Source organism: Balaenoptera acutorostrata, chromosome 9 (assembly GCF_949987535.1).
Source record: "Balaenoptera acutorostrata chromosome 9, mBalAcu1.1, whole genome shotgun sequence".
NCBI classification, from domain to species: Eukaryota; Metazoa; Chordata; class Mammalia; order Artiodactyla; family Balaenopteridae; genus Balaenoptera; species Balaenoptera acutorostrata.
In genome coordinates, this window is record NC_080072.1 from 55,777,202 (window position 1) to 55,796,191 (window position 18,990).

At 52.1% G+C, this 18,990-nt stretch overlaps 1 protein-coding gene across 1 annotated transcript in view; it reads right to left on the bottom strand.

Moving 5' to 3' along the window:
- Positions 1–2,126: 2,126 nt before the first annotated feature.
- The window catches only part of THAP12 (THAP domain containing 12), a 55,829-nt gene continuing 38,965 nt past the window's right edge, over positions 2,127–18,990 (bottom strand). The window contains exon 9 of the mRNA XM_057553815.1: positions 2,127–2,185. Within this exon, the coding sequence (XP_057409798.1) occupies positions 2,178–2,185 (8 nt within the window). The 3' untranslated portion in view covers positions 2,127–2,177. The remainder of the gene's footprint in view (positions 2,186–18,990) is intronic.

The following is an 18,990-nucleotide window of genomic DNA, read 5'->3' on the forward strand; positions in this document are numbered from 1 at the left end:
CACACACTCACAGGGGGCCCAAGCCCTGCAAAGGAACCTCTCAGGAAGAGGCAAGGGACACAGGCCCTAAAGGGGGTGGGGTGGCTGAGGATTTACGGGTCTGCCTGCTCCTTCCCTTAACCACCCTGAAATACCAACCAACCTTTGTAGGGTCCCCCTGTGCTCCAGACCCTGGGCCTGCACTAACCCCTGAGCCACACGGCATCCAGAAAGCAGAGTTTATTAGCACTACTCCTAGTATTAATACTGATTTAACAGATGGGGAAAGTAATGGTTGGCAGGTCCAACCAAAATCTCTCCCCAGCAAAAATAAAGTCAAACCAAAGGTTCCTGCCCACTGATATTTGCTCCCTAATTCAGGGATTTATACAGTTGTGTTTTGGGGCAGTAACTAGTAAAAGAGAGAACCTTGGGCTGGGAGTTAGGTAATCTGAGTAAGTCCCTTCACGTCTCTGTACCTCAATCTCCCCATCAGAGCAATGGGGGTGATAATCTCTCTTCCACTGGGCCCTTGTGTGGATTGGATGAGACCACTGATTACAAACCTCCACGTGGGGCTCAGCATATGTTAAGTACGTGCAAGATAAAGCAGCATGTGAGCACAGCCCCAGAGCTGCCAAGTTAGGACAACACTCAAGTCGTCCTGACAAGTTCCAGCCTCTGGTAAGAAGAGGTTTCTTGATAATAAATCCCTGCTCCCTACATCTAGCCCTAGAAGGAGAATCTCCACCCAGGGCTGGGACGTGGGAAATCAGGCCCCCAGCCTCCTTACCCAGGATGGAACTTTCCTTGTTCTGTAGCTAATGGCCCTGCTGGTGGGGGGAGGGGGTCTACTCCCCCTCAGTCTCTTCCCCCAACACCCAGGGCTCAGCAGAAGCAGAAGAAAGTTCAGACAAGATTCATCTAGGGCTCTGTGGCTGAGGCAGCTTTAACCTGTCTCACCTCAACACACCTCCAGGCATGGACTCAAGATGGCCTGGCCAGGCCTGGCCTTTTGGGGCTTCCTCTCCACCCTCCCAGAGGGCTGCCAGGGCTCCAGGAAAGTGGTGGTGGTTCATGTCAGGGACTCCCTCCTGGCTCCCACTCCTACTCTCCATTCTGAATTCTCTTCCTCCCATCCGGGTTCCTACTGTCCACCATTTATTCACTGGATACCGCTGTGTAAGTCACTGCGGCTCTCCAAGCCTCAGTTTCTTCATCTTTAAAATGGGCTAATAAATCTCACAGAGTTGTGAGAACTACCTGCAGTGTATACAGAGCTCAGGTAAAGCACTTGACAAATACTTCTAGATGGCTGGTGAGTTGGGTGTTTTGTTTGTTTTGCTTTGTTGTTTATCCTGTCTAACCCATGATCCTGGGAATGTCAGGGCCCAGCTCTGGCTCACCTGTCTTTCCGCTAAAACATATACTTACCTCACCTGCTGGCTCTCAGCCGGTACCCAGGCTGTGCCTCTGAAGGTATGGGGGACCAGGGATGGCACCAAGGGCTGAGTGAGGACAGTTCTGAGGCTGTGAAACACCAGCAGGAGGCACGAGATCTCTCCCGCCCTCTTGTGTCCCCCAGAGGTGGCTTCTGCCATGTCCCTCTAACCACCAAGTGAGGCCACCTGGCAGAGGGATCAACCACTCACTGCCCCTGCACTGGATCATTTAATTATGTGAAGTACCCCTCAGACCCGCCAGTGCTCCGCTGCCTCCACGGCTCCCCAAGGGTAAAGCAGGTGCCAAGGGCAGAAAGGAAGGTTGGGCACAGCTGGACGTGGACCCATAGAACATGGCTTTAGCCTACGAGCAATGGGAGCCTGGAAGAGTTTTCAGCAGAGAGAGACATGATCAGGTGTGCACTTTGGAGAGATATCCCACTGCCACATGGAGGATGGGTGAGAGAGACCAGTCGGGTAAATAAGACTTGAGTGATGAGGGTTCAATGAGGGTGGTGATGATGGAGATGGAGAAAACTGGAAAGAGCAGAAATGTATTTGGAAGTAGTATCCTCAGTGTTTACAGCTTGCTTGTTTGCGTGTCAGAGGCGAGTGAGAGGGAGAGAGGAGCCTGGAAAGATGCTGAGATTTGAGGGGTCATTAACTCACCTGGGGAAACTGGCAGAGAAAGAGGTGGAGGTCATGATGCTCAAGTGTTCCGATATGAGGAGCCTGGAGGCATCCAAGGGGTAAAGTTCAGGCATCTGTGAAATATAAAAATCTGGATCTGGGAATAGAGTCCAGGCTGCGGAGACAGACGTGGGGGCAGCTGGGAGATGGACTGTGAGTCTTTGAGGGCAGAGACCCTGTGGGGTTCTGCTCTGCAGTCACAGTGTAGCCGAGGCCTGGGACAGCGACCCTGCTGGGTAAATATTTGCTGGATGGATGGATGGATGGATGGACAGAAGGATGGATGGATGCATGGTAGGATGGATGGAAGGACAGACTAAAGGATAGATGTGTTCCCCCTGGAGAACTTTGGGATCTCTCAGGCTGCGATGCCCACAGCCCAGCCCAGGCCTGAAAAGTGGCCAGTACGCAGGATACTACTGTAGCCACCACTTTCTCTATGAGGCTGATGGAGAGAGAGGGGAGAAGGGAGAGGAACAGGGCATAGTCAGAGCCCCATTTGTACAGACAAGTTGCTGAGGCCCAGAGATAGGAAGAGCCAGGCCTGGCTCCCAGTCTAGAGTTTTTTTCCACAAGCAGCCTCTCCATTTCTACAGGCACCTTCAGGAATACTGGGCAACAGTAATCTTCCTGAAACAGATAAAGAAATGAGGCCCAGAGGAAATCACTCACTTGCCCAAATTCACACCTTCAGGCAGAACTGGGTATTGAAGTAAAGCAGTTTGGAGTTTAAGACTTGATTTCAGATTCCCAGCTGGGCCACTGGTCACTCAGTGCTAAGGGTCAGTCTGGCCCCTCCCTCTGCAGGTCCCACCTTCCTCACAGAGAGGCTGGCCCCCAGGCTGCTGGGAGGGGCACAGGCCTGGTGACCTGCAGAGCATTGCAGACACCGTCCGATCCTGGGAGCGGATTTCAGGACCTGTCCCCAGCAAGCCCTGGCTGCTGTCAATGGGTCCGCTGGCCAAGCAGGCTTGCTCAGGACAGAGAGATCAGAGCTGATGTGGAGCATTTCTGAGATGAGGCGAGGTGAAGCAGCTAAAGCAACTTGATGGGTCCTTCCCGCACCCTGCCTCGTGGAGCTCAGGGCTGAGGGGACAAGGAGGGGGCAGGGAGTAGGGGGCAGCTTCATGCTGAGCATGCACCTGTGCACGCAGCCCTGCCCTCACTCCCAGTTTCTGAGGGGTGGCTGGAGGGTCCCATCACCCCAGTGGACAGATAGGAGATTTGAAACCGGAGTGGAGCAGGGCTCTGCCCAACGTCACCCGGCAGCTGGTGGTAGAACTGAGGCCCAAGGCTTGCCAACTGGGGAGACTTTTGCTGCCTGTTTCTTTTATCCATTCATTCTTTCGTTCATTCATTCATTTATTCACTCATTCAACAACCTTCCTTCCTGGCTGTATCATAGGAGCTGCAGACTCAGAGAGGAATCAGTCAAGGTCTGCCCTCAGGGAACTCCCAGTCTGATGGGCAAACAACCACATAACTAGTCAATGACAACATGGAACTTTTGTGACAACAATTCACAAGGCTGGGGAGCAGAGAGCAAAGCCCAGTCCAGGCTTGGGTACAAAGAGGCTTCCTGGAGTAGGTCGAGACTATGGGAGAGGAGGGGCCCCCAGGGGTATATTCCCAGCTGGGTGAGGAGCACAGAGGTAGGAGAGCCACACGAGAGGGCAAGATACAGGAGCCCACAGAGGGGAAATCCCACTGTTCATTCAGTCCCCACCCAAATCCTGGTTCTCAGACTTGCTTTGCTTACCCCTCAATGGTGGAGGGCTGGAGAGAAGAAATGACACCCCAGCCAGATGTGAGGGACAAAGGTGGTTCTGCTCTCAGGGTCCCAAGGGGCAGCCCCCTCCCTGGGTGGGGACTGAACACCATTAAGGGCAGGCCCTCTCAACCAGCCCCCCATCCCTGAGAGCTAGTTCATTCACTCACTCCTTCCCTCAACAAATACCTCTTGAGCCCCTACTACGTGCTAGCTGAAATATATGTTTATTCTCACTAGTTACAATCATTTTAAGAAACAGCAATAATGGTCTTTCCCTACACAAGAATGGGGACAGCTTCTGATTCTGTAAGGATTTGGAGAGACTTAATTGAAGTCCTGGTTCCCCCGCTTAGTGGCTTGGAAATTTGGGGTCTCAGCTGGTCATTGGGAGTGGTGACACCCATACCACATAGAGTGGCTGCAAGGACTGCCAGAGAAGGCATTCACACCAAGCACGAGCAGGAGCTCGGTAAATGCTTGTCCCCTCTCCCCTGACCATCAGGGTGAGCACCTTCAGTGCGCCCTTCCCTGGGAAGGGAGAGGATGTTTCAGGGATGAGGCAGGGCCTGAGGAAGAGCCAGGAGGCCAGGAGCAGAGGCTCTGGGGCGTGCTGAGACTCGCCTGATTTCCTCACTTGGGGTGGGATGATGCTTTTCCCCTCAAGTCCCCCAAGGGGAGCTGGTGGCATCATCCCAGTGGCTGATCAGACTTTTCCCCCCAGGAAACCAGCAGGGATTCTCTCTGCAGCCCACAGCTGGGGAGCAGTGACCAGAAACCCTGTCATCCAGAACTGGATGGCTGGAAGAGGTGTCCCACCCTGAGATTGATGACCCAGGGGAAGAGTTGCCTTCTAGAAGTGGCTGGGCCCCTTGGCTGAGCCTGGGAGAAGACCTGAGTGGGACCCCATGGGAGGCGCCGGGAGCAAACCTCCCAGAGAGCGGATGACCTCACCAAGCTGAGCGATGCCATCAGGTGGGCATGTGTCAGCCTGAGCTAGGCAGACACCCCTCTCCTCACCAGCAACTGCTCACAATGCCCTGCCCCAAACACATCCGCAAGCAGCCTGGCTGCAGCTAAAGGGGGCAGGGGTAGCCTCAAGGAGGTCCTCCAGCACCGTCTGGAGTGGATTTAGGCCAGGAAGGCATTCTGAACTCTATCTCCTAGAGAGTAAGGATTAAGTCCAGCCACAGGGGCTGCACCAAATGACGCCCAGAAGGTTCCCCCAAAGGATCTGAGCACAAGTCTTAGAAGAACAGGAGGGAATGTGCTTAGAGCCATCACCAAATCAGACTGGGAATCAGGAGACCTGGGTTCTGGGCCTGCCTTGTGGGACTGGGCAGGCGCAGTCCCTCTCTACACCTCAGTTTCTCCTTCAGACAGCACAGGGCCCAAGCTTAGACACCGAGGGCCCTTCTATCTCTGACTTCTGCGTGGCTTCAACACTGGGCACCAGACATAGGGGCCCCTAGGCGGACTCCAGGCTAGAATTTTCCTTACTGGTACCTAGACCAAGCCAAGGTCGCACAGCAAGCTGAGGTCACTCCCATCATTGATACTGTGACCCAGAAGCCTGAGACACTCTGTGGGCCCCTCCTTTTGCCCATCCCCAGCCCTGGGATCCTCTGCAGCAAATATTTGCAGCTCGTTACCACGTCCTGCCTGTCCTGCCTGCCTGTCTTCTGTGGGCAGCCTTACCTCCGGCTTCCTGGCATCTGGCCTGCTCACCACAGGGCTCCTTGGAAAGTCTTGGTATTTTGGCCTGGCCTGATCTCAGACCATGAGCTGCCTGCCCAGCGGGGCCTGCCCCTCCCTGGATCACCAGGTCAGCCTCTTCCCCGGCCTTGGCCGCTGCTCTCTGCCTCACAGCCGCCACGTGAACACGTCTGGTACTCAGGCCCCAGGTCCTTGCCTGACTCAGAACGGCAGGGGGCTCCCCAAGCGCCAAGACAGGAAGGGAGCTCACATTTGAGGACCGTCCACCCCAGGCACCCTGAGTGGCCGCCTGATAGCCCCACACTAGCCTTACTCAGACCGTTGGGTACTTGTGGCTCCCGCTACCCTTCAGCTGTGGCCCGAGGCCTTGCCCTGTCCGCAGCCTGCTGAGCCCCGTTCCACTCCCTCACTTACTCACTGCCTGACCTTCTGCACTTCTGTTTCCTGTTCTGCAAAACCGGGATAATAACTGCAGCCTCTGACCCATCTGGCTTGTAGTGTGGACAGAGAGGCTGTGAACGTGCAAAAGCGCCTAGCATGGCGCCTGGCTCGCAGCGCGCACTGACCTGGTAACGCTCCTCCCAGAGCGTTCCTATCAGTCGGTTGGTCACCCAGAGAGGCTGCACTGAACTCCAGCCGGGGGTCCCCGCCCGGAGGCCCTCTGGGTCACCCGGCAGAGGAGCCGGGCACAGGGGTGCCCAGTCACACGGTGCAGTCACAGCCACGGAAGCCCAGGAGGGGTACCTAAACCTCCACGTCTCAGAAGCCCCACGAGTCGTGGGTGATGAGTAGGAGTTTGACAGTAGGACAGGGAAAGGAGGATCAGCATGAGGGGCCCAGAGCAGATGAGGCCTATGAGAGGGGCGTGGGCCTTGTTCCCAGGGCCTGACTGCCGGGCTCAGGAGCCCCCGGGGTTGCTGGGGCAGGGAAGGGCTTCAGCAGGGCGGGCGAAGGTTGGATCTGTGTGTGAGAAAAATCCTTGGATGGGTGCGGGCTGTGTGGGGTGGGGAGGGGCTCAGGCAGGCACGGAAGAGACCACCGTGCAGGGACCTGTGAGGAGACTGGGACAGTGGTCCAGGCCAGGCAGATGGTCGAGGACTGAGTGGAAAGGAGGCAGTGGGGATGGCAAGGCGGAGGCAAACTGGCGAGAGACGCAGGAAGAGGAAGGGACAGGAATACTTCCTGCGACTGGCACACAGGAACAACCCCGGAGTTACTAACCCACTCAGGGGCTCAAGCAAGCCCCTCCCTCTCTGGACCTTAGTTACCCTACCTGTGAAATGGACCAGAGGAGCCCTGGAGGCCCTCCCTGCTCACAGGTCCTGTGGTTCTGTAAAGCAAAGCAAGTGGCCCTCTTTACTCTTGGAGGAGGGGGAGCAAAGCCCAGCTCCACCCCACCCTTTCTTGGGGCCTCATCAGCAGAGATAGGGTCCAAGCAGGGCTAGGGGTCTCACCGCCTAGGTGTGGAGCAGGTAGCACCGCCCATGAGGCTGGATGCACAGGGATGCAGCGCCACCTACTGTTCATGTGGGAAGAGGCCACCAGTCCCAGGAGCCTGGCTCTGCCCTAAACAAGTCCCAGGGGACTGAAGCATAGGCAGGGGTTCCTAATGGGCCCTCTGCCCAGTTCCCCTTCCCCCAGGCCTCTCCAGGTGGCTTACCAAACACAGAATGTTCCCTTCTCTAATGGATTCTGACCACATCATTCTCTTGCTCAGAAACATTTCATGGCTCCCCATTGCCCTGGGGTTCCGTGCACACTCAGCCTAACATTCAAGGCCCTTCCCATTCCCGCCCCTCCTGACTACTACAGCCTCATTTCCTAAACAGCAAAACACTCACCAGCCCCCTAAACACTTCATATTTTCCCCTTCCCCATGGCTTTGCATATGCTCTTGCCTTTGCTTAAAATGTACTTCTCTGACTTCTTGGCTTAGAAAACTCGTGCATAGCCATCAAAGACCACTGCAGATGTCACCTCCTTGGTGAAGCCTTCCTTAACACGCCTTTCCATGCCAAGTTCACCACTGAGCCCCAAGCCTGCCCCACAGCCGAGATTCAAGCCTGTCTTCTTCTGGGTACCCCCTGCCAGTCCCTGGGCTGCCCTTTATCTCTGCATAAGCCAGGAATGTTTCTGTGTACATCTTTTGGTCTTCCCAGGCTCTGAGCTCCTTGAGGAAAGAGAGTGTGGGTGTGACCCATTGCTTCCCAGCATAGGGTCTGGTGTTCAATTAAGTAGCATTTATTAAGCATCTACTCAGTGCCATTGGACTAGATGCTTTCCCATGCCTTATCCCATTACAGTGACTCAGTTCACCTGTGTTGAACACAGAAGCCTTTACCACCTTGTTCCTGCCAGTAGCCTGCTGCATGACCATGGTGGCTCACTTAATTTTCATCTGGGCAAAGAGAAGCGTGTGATAACACCACTGCTATGGCTCCTTCAGCTGGGACCTACCCAAATCCCATGGCTTTGCTCACATATGTCTCATCCTGCTGTTCCCAAGATGCCTACCTCCCATGCCCTGACACCTGCTGCAGCTGCTCCAAGCCAGGCCCTTGCCAGTTTGTCCTCTTGGAACTGCAGCTCTGGGCTTGTGTTCCAGGTGCCTTGGTCTCCCAAGGAAACCCAGGCACAATCCCACTAGACCCCAAGCCCTGTTGGAGGACCAGCCCCAGCTCTGGTCTCTAGAGGTCTGTAGGAGGGGGATACTTTTGCTTCCCCACTAGGATGGCTGTAGGGGGAAGCCAGATTCACAGGCTGGAGGCAGGAGGTCATGGCAGCCTGGGAATGAGCACCGCTAATCCCTCAGTGCTCAGGGCTTTCTGGGAGCTATGGAACTCCACTGGAAACTGGATGACCGAGGGGCAGCAGTGGGGACTCCAGGGGCCATCTTATCCACTCCCTGTTGTCCAAGGTGGGTAAGGGGGCCCTGACTTGCCTGAAGTCACATGGGAAGTCCAAAGCAGGGCCTCGTGCCTTCCAATCTCAGCCTTAAAATCTTTCTATTACCCCACTCTGTCACTTCTATCCAAAAGCTCCAGAAAAGAAGTTTCAGGAGATACTCTAGAGACCTTTGTTTGGTTTTCCAGGCTGACCAACTTTAGTGGAAAGAAAAGCTCGCTCACTGAGCACACACCATATGCCTGGCACATAGAATCCTTCAAGGGAGGGATTATTAGCCCCACTGTATGGATGAGGAAAGCAAGCTCAGAGAGAATAAATGACTTTCCCAGGTTACAGAGCAGGACTGCTAGGATTCTAATGTGATCTTTACCACTATGCTGAGCTCCCTTGAAGTCTGATGCACACAAATTAATTCTAGAACAAAGCAAGACAGAATTTAACCAAACGCAAGTTTTGACGTTCTGAAATCCATAAAGGAGCAGGGAAGGCTTCCTGGAGGTGGAGGGGTCAGGCACTGAATGAGGCCTTGGATCCAAGCTGGATGGATAGAGAAGGAGGGACACATTGTGGGAGGAGGAACCCTCCTCCCCCTTGCTTCCTACTTGGGAAAGGCTGGGCCATCCACCCACCATCTCATCCAGTCTATCACTGAGTCCTACCCATAACACTCAGAATTCTCCATCCCCTTTTTTCCATTCCCACTGTAGCTACTTTGGCCAGGCACCATGACCTCTGTCTACAGATTCCTCACTCATGTCCTGCAACCCCTTTATTCCACCTCCCACACCAAGCCAGAGTGGTCTTTCTTAAAAGCAAATAATCTGGCCGAAGCACAGGTCCTGCTTAGAATCCTACAGTGCTTGCCCTGCACTGTTTACAAGGCCCTGCTTGGATTGGTCCCTGCCACTCTCTCCAGCCCTGCCTTGTGACGTTTCACCTTGAACTCAATACTTCATTAACACAAAATACCTGTAATTTCCGCAATTGCCACCCTCTTGGTCTTTGCATATTCTGTTCCCTCTGTCCATCGCATGCGTTCATCTTTCAGAGCTTTTCTTAAATATCCTCAGGAAGCCTGTCGAGTGCAGAGCCTTCCTGCAGATTTCCATGGTGCGTCTGTTTGCCTCCGCTGCCCAGGTCCCGCACGTGGGCAGCACCTGCGAGCGGGGGCGCGGGAGCTAATCCGCTGCCCTGTCCCGGGTCGCGCATGCGCCCCTCAGGCTTCGCGGGCAGGAGAGGCGCTGACTCGAGTCCAGGCTTCTCCTCCCATGGTTCGCGCGGGGGAAGGCGGGCCAGGGCCAGAAGGGGAGCTGGAAAGTCCGTTTCCGCCCCCTCCGGACCCAGGGAATATTTATGGGCTGCTGGAGGGGTGGACGGAGGGAGGCGGGGGCCTCGGCTGCCGGGGCGGGCGGGGAGCGCAGTGCCCTCGGGTCCCGGCGGGGGGCCGGCGCGTGCGGAATGGGGACCCCGAGCCCCCAACATCAGGGCGCGTCAGTAGCCGATTAGAGGCGACCGCAGCCTGGAGGCAAAGAGCCCCCAGCTGCTTCCTTCCACTTGGGGCGGGGCGAGGTGGATGAAGGCGGGAAGGAGCCTGGGGAGGGAGGCAGGTGTGGAGCGTGCCTGTACTACTGGGGCGGGCAGCCCGCGGCACGTCGGCCCTCGGAGCCTCGCGTGACTCACCCACTTCGAAGGCGGGAAACTGAGGTGGTCCCTAGACAGAGCCAAGAAGGGCAGTGCTGACTCCAGGGTCCCCGCTCTGCCCACTGCGCTGTTCAGCATCACTGTGGGCCCAGGGCGGTTCACTCTTAGGTGAGCACAAGAATCACAGGGACAGTTGTTAAAATGCGGATTCCAGGGCCCCATCTCCTACTGATTAGGTAGGTCTCGGGTGGGACCCAATAACCGGCTTTTAAAAACAGGCGGGCCATACACACACATTGTGAAACAATGGTGAAGAGATATTTCGGAGTAGGAAGGCTCCCCTCAACTGATAGCCAGGATGAAGCAAGAGTGAACAGGGTGGGAGAAGCAGGGAACCTGGAATTGGAAGGGATGGATTTGAATCCTGAAACCAACATTTTCTGCTGGGTTACCAGGAGCTGGTGATTAACCTCTCTGTGCCTTCATTTTCCTCTTGCCGAAAATGGAAATAACATTCAGCCCACAGAGTTCTGTAATATCAAAGAGATCTATGTAAAAATGCTTTGCACACTGAACCACCACCATCATGATTATTTGCTGTCACTGCCAGTCCTCTAGGCAAGGAGAGAAGCCAGCCTGAGGTGGTGGTGGTGATGAGCTCAGATGCCACCTCCTGTGTAAAGCCCACCCTGATTCAGTCACTTGGGATGAAGCCCTCCTTCCTCTGGACTGCACACCACTCAACTTCTTTATCCCTATTCGGTACTCCTTTTCTGTGCCTGGGGCTGACTTTGCAGTACATGTGCCATTTTTGTTTTCCACCAGAATGTGAGCCCCTCCTTTGGGGAGCCCCTGAGTTAGGGATAATGTCAGAGGGCCTGGGTAGTGGAGACAGGAGTTCAGTCCTGTCACTCATTAGTCATGGGATCTTGATCTATGGATCCACCTCTCTGAGCCTCTATAGCTATAAAGTATAAAGGTTTAAGTGGAATAATGTCTGTAAGGTTCTGTAATGTCTATCACTCAGTAAGTCCAACTTGGGTAAAACAAGATACAAGCTTGGGAGACTGAGAAAGGCATCACAAAGAGTGGCTTTTGACCTGGGCTTTTAAAGCCAGGAAAGATCTTTTTTTTTTTAAGCCGGGAAAGATCTTAACAGGTAAAGAACTGGTGGGGAAGCCCCTGCAGGCCCTCTTCCATATTCTGGTTACACTCTATTTACTTCTGTAAATTGGAAGCAGAGAATTCCTGCTTTGAAATATGTTGCTGTTCATTTAGAAATTGAAATGGGATAAAGATAACAAGTTGAACACACACTGTGGTCTTTCCTGAAACCAACTAAAACAACAGTAAAGGGATTTATCAAAATATTGGAAACCAGACAGAGCCAACAAAGAATGGTAACTAACTGACTGAATCCTAAACAGGCAATAAAGAAAGTTGAAGAGCAGCCCAGTTTACACTGCGAAACCCCCATATGGTTTAGGAATTGGCTGTCCCAGGTACTTCTGGAAATTGGGTGGGTAGGGAGGCTTAAAAACAGGAAAATTGTTTGAAAATATATTTAAGAAGCAATCAGACTCCAGACACCCTCCCCACCTGGTCGAATACTGAAGGTCTATTCTCAGGAGAGGTTAACAGAGGATCTCTATTCTGGGGGCACTCTGACAACAGGAATAAAGTGAACACTTTGTACTCAATATTGAGGCCTCTAGCCTTCTTTCTCCATTCGGCTACCCAGACTCTGGCTGCCAGGAGAGTACCCTCCAGGCAGGAGATTGGAAGAGCTTTTCTCTTGACCAGCTCAACAAAAAAAGACATGGAATGGCCCAACAGATCCCGGTACACAGCCCCAGTCATGATCATCATGTATCAAGTCTTTTAGTGTCCCATTTTTAAATATAAGAAGACAGCAAAGGATGAATAAACATTTGAGGGAAGCCTCTAATAAGAAAGAGGTTAAGGGACTTCCCAGGTGGTGCAGTGGTTAAGAATCCGCCTGCCAATGTAGTGGACACAGGTTCGAGCCCTGGTCCGGGAGGATCCCACATGCCACGGAGCAACTAAGCCCATGTGCCACAACTACTGAGCCTGTGCTCTAGAGCCCACGAGCCACAACTGCTGAAGCCCTCATGCCTAGAGCCTGTGCTCTGCAACAAGAGAAGCCACCGCAGTGACAGGCCCACGCACCGCAGCAAAGAGTGGCCCCCGCTCACCACAACTAGAGAAAGCCTGCGTGCAGCAATGAAGACCCATTGCAGCCAAAAATAAATAAATAAATAAATAAATTTATAAAAAAAGAATGAGGTTAAAACAAACATCGGGGTGGGGGGGAAAGGAACGTGAAAGATAGGGACTATGCAAAAAGCAGAAGACTTAAAAGAGAAGACTGTCATTAATGTCCTAAGAGATAAGATATTGCATCCATGAACAAGAATGGGATGCTACAGGAAAGAAAAAAAAAAAGGAGAAGAACTCTTGGGAAACTTCAATAGCAGAAAATGAAAAACTAAAAAAAAAACAAAGTGGTTGGAATATAAATTTGAGAAAATAGAGCAAAAAGGCTAAGAGATGGAAAACAGAAAAGACATGATAGTTTGAGGGCTAGTCAAGGGAACTCAACATCTGAATAACAGGAATTTTAGAAAGATGGATTAGAGAAAATGTCCTAGAATTGAAATACATCAGTTTCAGATTGAAATGCCCCGTTGAGGATTTAGCACAATTGATGAAAGTAGATTGACACCAAGACATCAAAATTACAGAACCCTGAGAACAAAAACTTCACAAAAGCTTCCAGATAGCAGAAGAAATAAGCAGGCTTCAAACAAAGGCTTAAGAATCACACTGACATTGGATTTCTCAATAGTAAGGTGGGAACTAGGAGACAATGTGCCTTCAAAATTCTGAGGGAAATTATTTCCATCCCAGCCAAATAATCATCAAGGGTGCAGATAAAGACATATTTAGTCATGTAAGGTCTCTTTGCACATTTTCTCAGGAAGCTACTGGAGAATGTGCTTCAACAGAAATGAGTGAGTAAACCAAGAAAGAGGAGGACATGGCATCAAAGGAAGAGAAGATGCCACAAAGCAGGAGGCAGAGGAATCCCCAGGCCAATGGTAGTGAGGTAGAAAGTAACTAATCCTGACTGGAGCAGGTTGAAAGACTCCAGAAGATGAAATTGGTAGACTATCCAAAGAATTTAAGCATATCGAGAGGAGATTACATAACTGTAATTGTTATGCAGGAAAGGAAAAGTAATCAGCGCATATTACATGGTTCACTTGTCAACAGCATTTATATTGCCTAATAATGCAAACAGTGAATACTGTTCCAACCACACTTGGGATGTAATTATACTGGGAGGATGACAGGGAACACAAAATGGACATGTGGGTGTGGAGAGAGCAAGGAGAAAGGTGGTGGGTGGGTGGGAGAAAGGTACTTAAAACTAAAAAGAAATCAAGAAGTAGCATTATGAGGAAATAATTCAGAACTGAAAGCAATTGCCTCTGCAGAGTGAGAAGTGGTCTGTCTGTGTGTGTGTATGTGTTGAATGGGGGACTACTATTTTCCATTACAAGCCTTATAGACTTTCTAAACTATGTGCATGTACAACTAAAGTTTTTAAAAATTGAGTGAGTTACAAAAAGCCCCTAAGCCAAGGTCACTAGTGGCAGGAGGGCAGTCATTTTCAGCAGAAGGTTTAGCCTAACACTGACCAACTCCGAAATGCTAGCAGGAGAGGAACATTCTGGGGGACTCTGGGGAGCTAAGCTGAGGAGGTGGAATGCAATTCATCTGTCGAGGGCAAATTCAAATACCACGCCTTCCTGAAGCCTCCTGTGGCCCCTGCAACCTCATGGATTCTTCCTTCTCCCTCATCCCTTATCCCATTGTCATTACTGTGATCACTGCCTGGCTTCAACGGTAGATATTTTGTCTGTCCCACCAGGCTGTGAACTCCCTAAGGACAGTGACTTCAGCCAAGTGACACAGAGAAGCTGCTCAATACATACTTGCTGTGTGCATGAATGGTCAGCACCTAGTGAGGCCTGGGGACATACTTATTGAACAGAATAATAATTAACTGAACAGAAAGGATCTTCTTCCTTAGAATCACTTTCACCTGTGTTTTTAGTACAAAGCAAGTCCTTGATAAATGTGCTCAGTGGAGCGAATATGGCCTCCTGGACTCCCAGCCTGCTGTATGATTTTAACAAATTTCTTAACCTTTCAGAAAGATGCCAGGATTTCCCCATATATCAATCAAGAGAAAAAAAGAGGTAGAGAATGATTTTCTGGGTCTGGGGAGAGAGGAGGGGGCGATGATGGTGCACAAAAGAGCCCCTGGGGATTCTTAGGTGTCCAGGAGGGCGGGTGGGTGGAAGGGAAGAGTTATAGCTAATGAAAAGCAGCTAGAGAGAGGCCCGGATGGGAGGAATGATTCATCCCCGGCATCTCCTGCCCAAAGCCACTCCTCCTCACTGTCCCCTGGCCCTGGCTTCCAGCAGCCAGCGGTGCTGAGTCCCGCATCTGGAGGGACATTTGTCCAGATCCTCCCTATCCCCCAGGACTGGGCGGTGGAATCCCAGGCCAGGCCTGCTGCCCTCTGGTTGGTGCATCTCCGAAGATGCCAGTTCTAGGGACTCAGGTAGAACCACAGAGTGCTCACACTGCACGGGACATGAGATCATCCAGCCAAATTTCAAGTCTTACAGATGAGTAAATTTTACATAAAGAGGGGGGAGACCAGCGTAAAGTTGCCAAGATTTTATTTTGCTCGGTAAAGAAAATTAAAAAGAAGAATTACCACAACGTTCTGTTTCTTCATCTGGGTGGTGGTTACAGAGTTTGTTCACTTAGTGGAAATGCATCAGGCTGGACACTTGTGCGCGTGACTACTCTATATGTTAGAATTTGTAAAAAGTTTACTCAAAGGGCTATCATGGGGACTTCCCTGGTGGTCCAGTGTCTAACAATCCACCTTCCAATGCAGGGGATGCGGGTTCGATCCACGGTTGGGGAAGTAAGATCCCACATGCCGCGGGGCAACTAAGCCCACGTGCCACAACTACAGAGCCTGCGTGCCACGACTAGAGAGAAGCCTGTGCACCGCAATGAAGACCTGACGCAGCCATAAATAAATAAATAAATATTAACCAAAACAATAAATAAAAATAAAAAGAATATCATGTACTATCACACCATTATTCATCTTAAAAGACATTTTAATGCTATAAAATGGGAAAGGCATAATCTCAATAAAGGACAGTCAGTCCTTCTAAAAAGGGGCAGTGGTAAATTTACAATAGCATAGTTTGCATGTATGACAGTAAAACAAATTCCAGGGGAGAAACAAAGCTTTATATTACAGTATTACTCATACATCGGTTTTGTCAATTTAGGAGTCTATATCTAGCTTGTTCTTAAGCTTTATCACAGTTCTTGACAAAAACCCTGTTTCATTTTGGTTATCTTGTGGGAAATGGAAGCCACACCCAACGTAGTTCCACGGAATTTGGAATGTTTCACCAGAGCCGAGAGAGGCTGAGGACCAAGACGGCAACCACCAGCCCCTCCTCCCCCTACTGCTTGAGGGGGCAGGTGGCCAGGTGGTGGGACTCAGAGCCAGCGGGCACCCTGATCACCCGGCACAGAGTAGTAAGACGTTTACCTGAAAGGGATGCTGCAGACCAAGGAGACTTTTGTTAGAGACCCTGGCCCATCAGTGCATCTGCAGGCTTTTGGAAACCAGCCTTCTATCAGACTCCTTTATGTGAACACTGAGGCCCAGACAGAGGAGGTGGTTTACCCAAAGTCACACGGAAAATTAGTGACGAGTTGGGGCTAGAACCTGGGTCTCTGGCCTGACAGCTCCATATTCTCCCCACCCCTCTCGGCTCTGGGGCTCCCGGTAGTCTCCTTTCCTGACCCTGAAAGAGGCTCACAGGTCCTGCCATGTTGCCATAAACTCTTCAGGGTTCCAGCTCTGGTGGCCAGAGATAGGCTGGTGCTGGGCCGCAGAGGATCAAGTTACCTGCTTGGAGTGGGTCCCCCCCAGAAGCCAGCCGCTCTCCAGCTTGGCAGGAGGACAATTTGGCGAGGCTGGGCTCATGGAAGATGCCAGAGCTTCTACAATGGAGGGCTTCAGCGATCCAACACCTCCTTTGGGGCTACTGTCACCAAATCCAAGCTGACACCCTGGCTCTGGGCAGAGGATGGTGGGGGTGGGTAGGGGGGTGGGGGGCTGGTTGTTCAGAAGGCTCTGCCAGGCAGGGGAGGGAAGGGGGTGGGAGGGCTTGGCCTCTGCAAGACGGCTACTTTCCCTCCTCCTCAAGAGCTTTGCTTAGGCCATGCCTTTTTCCTGCTTCTGTTTCCTCTTAGACACGCCTGCCTCCACAAAGCCTTTTTGACTGGGGACCTGAGATCTGGTCTACATTTTGGGCCTTCGTTGCCTAATCTGTGAAATGGACAGTTGTGAGCGTGGGAATATCTCTAAGGGTCCTGTCAGCACAGACATTGAGCCTCTCAGGTCAGCTCTGTGGTGGGTGCACTCCCAGATGAGGACGTGGACCCTTGGCAGCCCAGATGGCTGATTCCTACCCTGAGTGGAGGAGTAGCTACCCTTAATTTTTCTACCTTATGTCAGAGTGCCTCAAAGCAGGAAGAAAATCCAGTTAACCATATGTTCCAGGCACCTGGAAGGTCTCAATAAATATTTGTTGAATGGATGAAAGAATATTAAGGTTTAGCTTAAGGTTATTTTTAAGAAAGGTTATTTTTAAGAAAGAAAGGTACTTAAAAAAAGAGAATCAAAGACCTAGTCCAGCTGTGCTCATCTGACGAAGAGGAAATAGTCCTGATGAAGGCCCTTTCTTGTTAAAGGTCACACAGGGAATACATGGGGCCAGGCAGGTGTCCTGAGCCCAGCTCTTTGAGTGCCGCTCTTCTGATGGGTGAGAGCCCATCGAGGGTCAGGGCTGAATGAACAGCCCCACTACTCCACCCTCAAATCTGTAGCTTCCAGGGACACTCCCAGTCTTCAGTGGGCACCCTGAGCTTCTTGAAAATTCCCTGTCATTCCTTGGGCTAGCTTGCTCCACTCCACACCACCTTCTTCTGAATTTCCCCCAAGTTCCCCATCCTCTGCTGTAAGCTGTGTGACCTTGAGCAAGTTGCTCAGCTTCTCTGAGCTTGCATTATTAAATTGAGAGAAATATTACTGATCCTGAAGGGTTGCTGTGAGGTTCACAAGCTCTAGCAGAGAGAGTGCATGATGAAGTCAACATTTATGGGACACCCCCCCTTACTCTTTGCCAGACACATGTGAGACACAGGATCATTTCTTGCACAAAGCAGGGTAGGGGTTAAGCGGAAATTAGATTCATAGGCAGGGCCGACGTGAGTTAGAATTCTGGCCCTACCACTGACTCACCATGTGACCCTGGCAAGTCACGTAGCCTTTCTAGGACTCTCTTTTCTCATCTGTAAAATGGAGATAATAATACCTACCTTGCTGGGTAGTTGAGAGGATTAAATATGAACACTATAAACACCCAGTGTTTGGCATATGGTAGGTGCTCAGTGAAGGGCAGCCTTCATGCATTTCTTTCTCCATGAAGTGCTCACTGGGCCAGTGCTGTACCCCTACCCTTCCCCAACGCCCCGCACACCCCCGCCTCCCACGTCCTCAGGTAAGCACTGGCCCTTCTGTTTCGTAAGTCCTCAGTTCAAGGCTGTGGAATCCTACTTGGGTCTAATAAGGAGCACCAAAATAAAGGGAAATGAGGAGGCCTCAAGATATGGAGCTTGGAGTGAGGGTGCTGTGCTTGGCTGGCAGCCAGCAGGCCTGGCCCTGAGCCCCCGGCAATCACCTTTCTAAATCATATCCTTCCCTCCAAGCAAGCAAGCAAGCAAGCCGGCCCTGGTGGAGGCCCTGGCCAAGCACAGCAGAACCTTTGTGAGCTCTTGGCTCTCCCCACAGCTCCCCGCCTCATCCTGTCATCACCTGCAAGGAGCCCTGGGGCGGGGCTCCAGGCAGGGGAGCAGAGCAGTTCCCAGGCTCCCTGGCCCCCATCACCTCCAGCAATCGCTAACTGCCTGAGCCTGGCATTCAAGGCTCGAGGGTCTGATCTCAGCCCCCTCTCCAGTCACATCTCCCTTCAGGGCCCCTCCTCCCCTCCCAGGCTGCCACCTGGTCTTTGATTCTCTGGAGAGGTGTGCACAGGGCCAGGGCTGTGGAGAGGCAGGAAGAGGCCTTCACTCCAGGAGAGGTCAGCATTGTCTCCCCATCCTCTGCGGCTCTTAGAACAACACACTTCATCGCCACCCTGGCCAGTCCTAACCACTCAGACCTCAGTTTAAGTCTCCACTGGCTGGATGGCTTCAGGCCCGAGAGTCTCTTTCTTCCCTCGTACAGAGAGAGGACATCCCTGCCTAGAGCAGGGCCTAGTGGAGCAGCTTTCTGTCCACTCAGGGGCTCGAGGAGACCCCTTAGACTCTATCCTTGCCCCCCCACCCACCCAGGAATGGCTGTGCCAGATGCCTCATCACCACCCAAGGACAGCTTGGGCTCCAGGAACCTGACTCTGAAACCTCCATCTCTCTGAGGTTTAGCCTTGTATGAGTCACTGCTCAGAACTCTCCCCCTGCAGCTTGGACCCTGGGTAGTCCCTCCTCATTCATCAGGTCCAGCTGCGGACGTGCCCCTGTGACATTCTCGCTGAACACTGCCCTACTGCCCATCACTGCCGCCATGGCAGAGCCTCTGCCTATCTCCTTCACCACTGGATTCCCAGGGCCTAGAAGAAGGTAGGGGCTCAAAAACAAGAACAGCCTGCC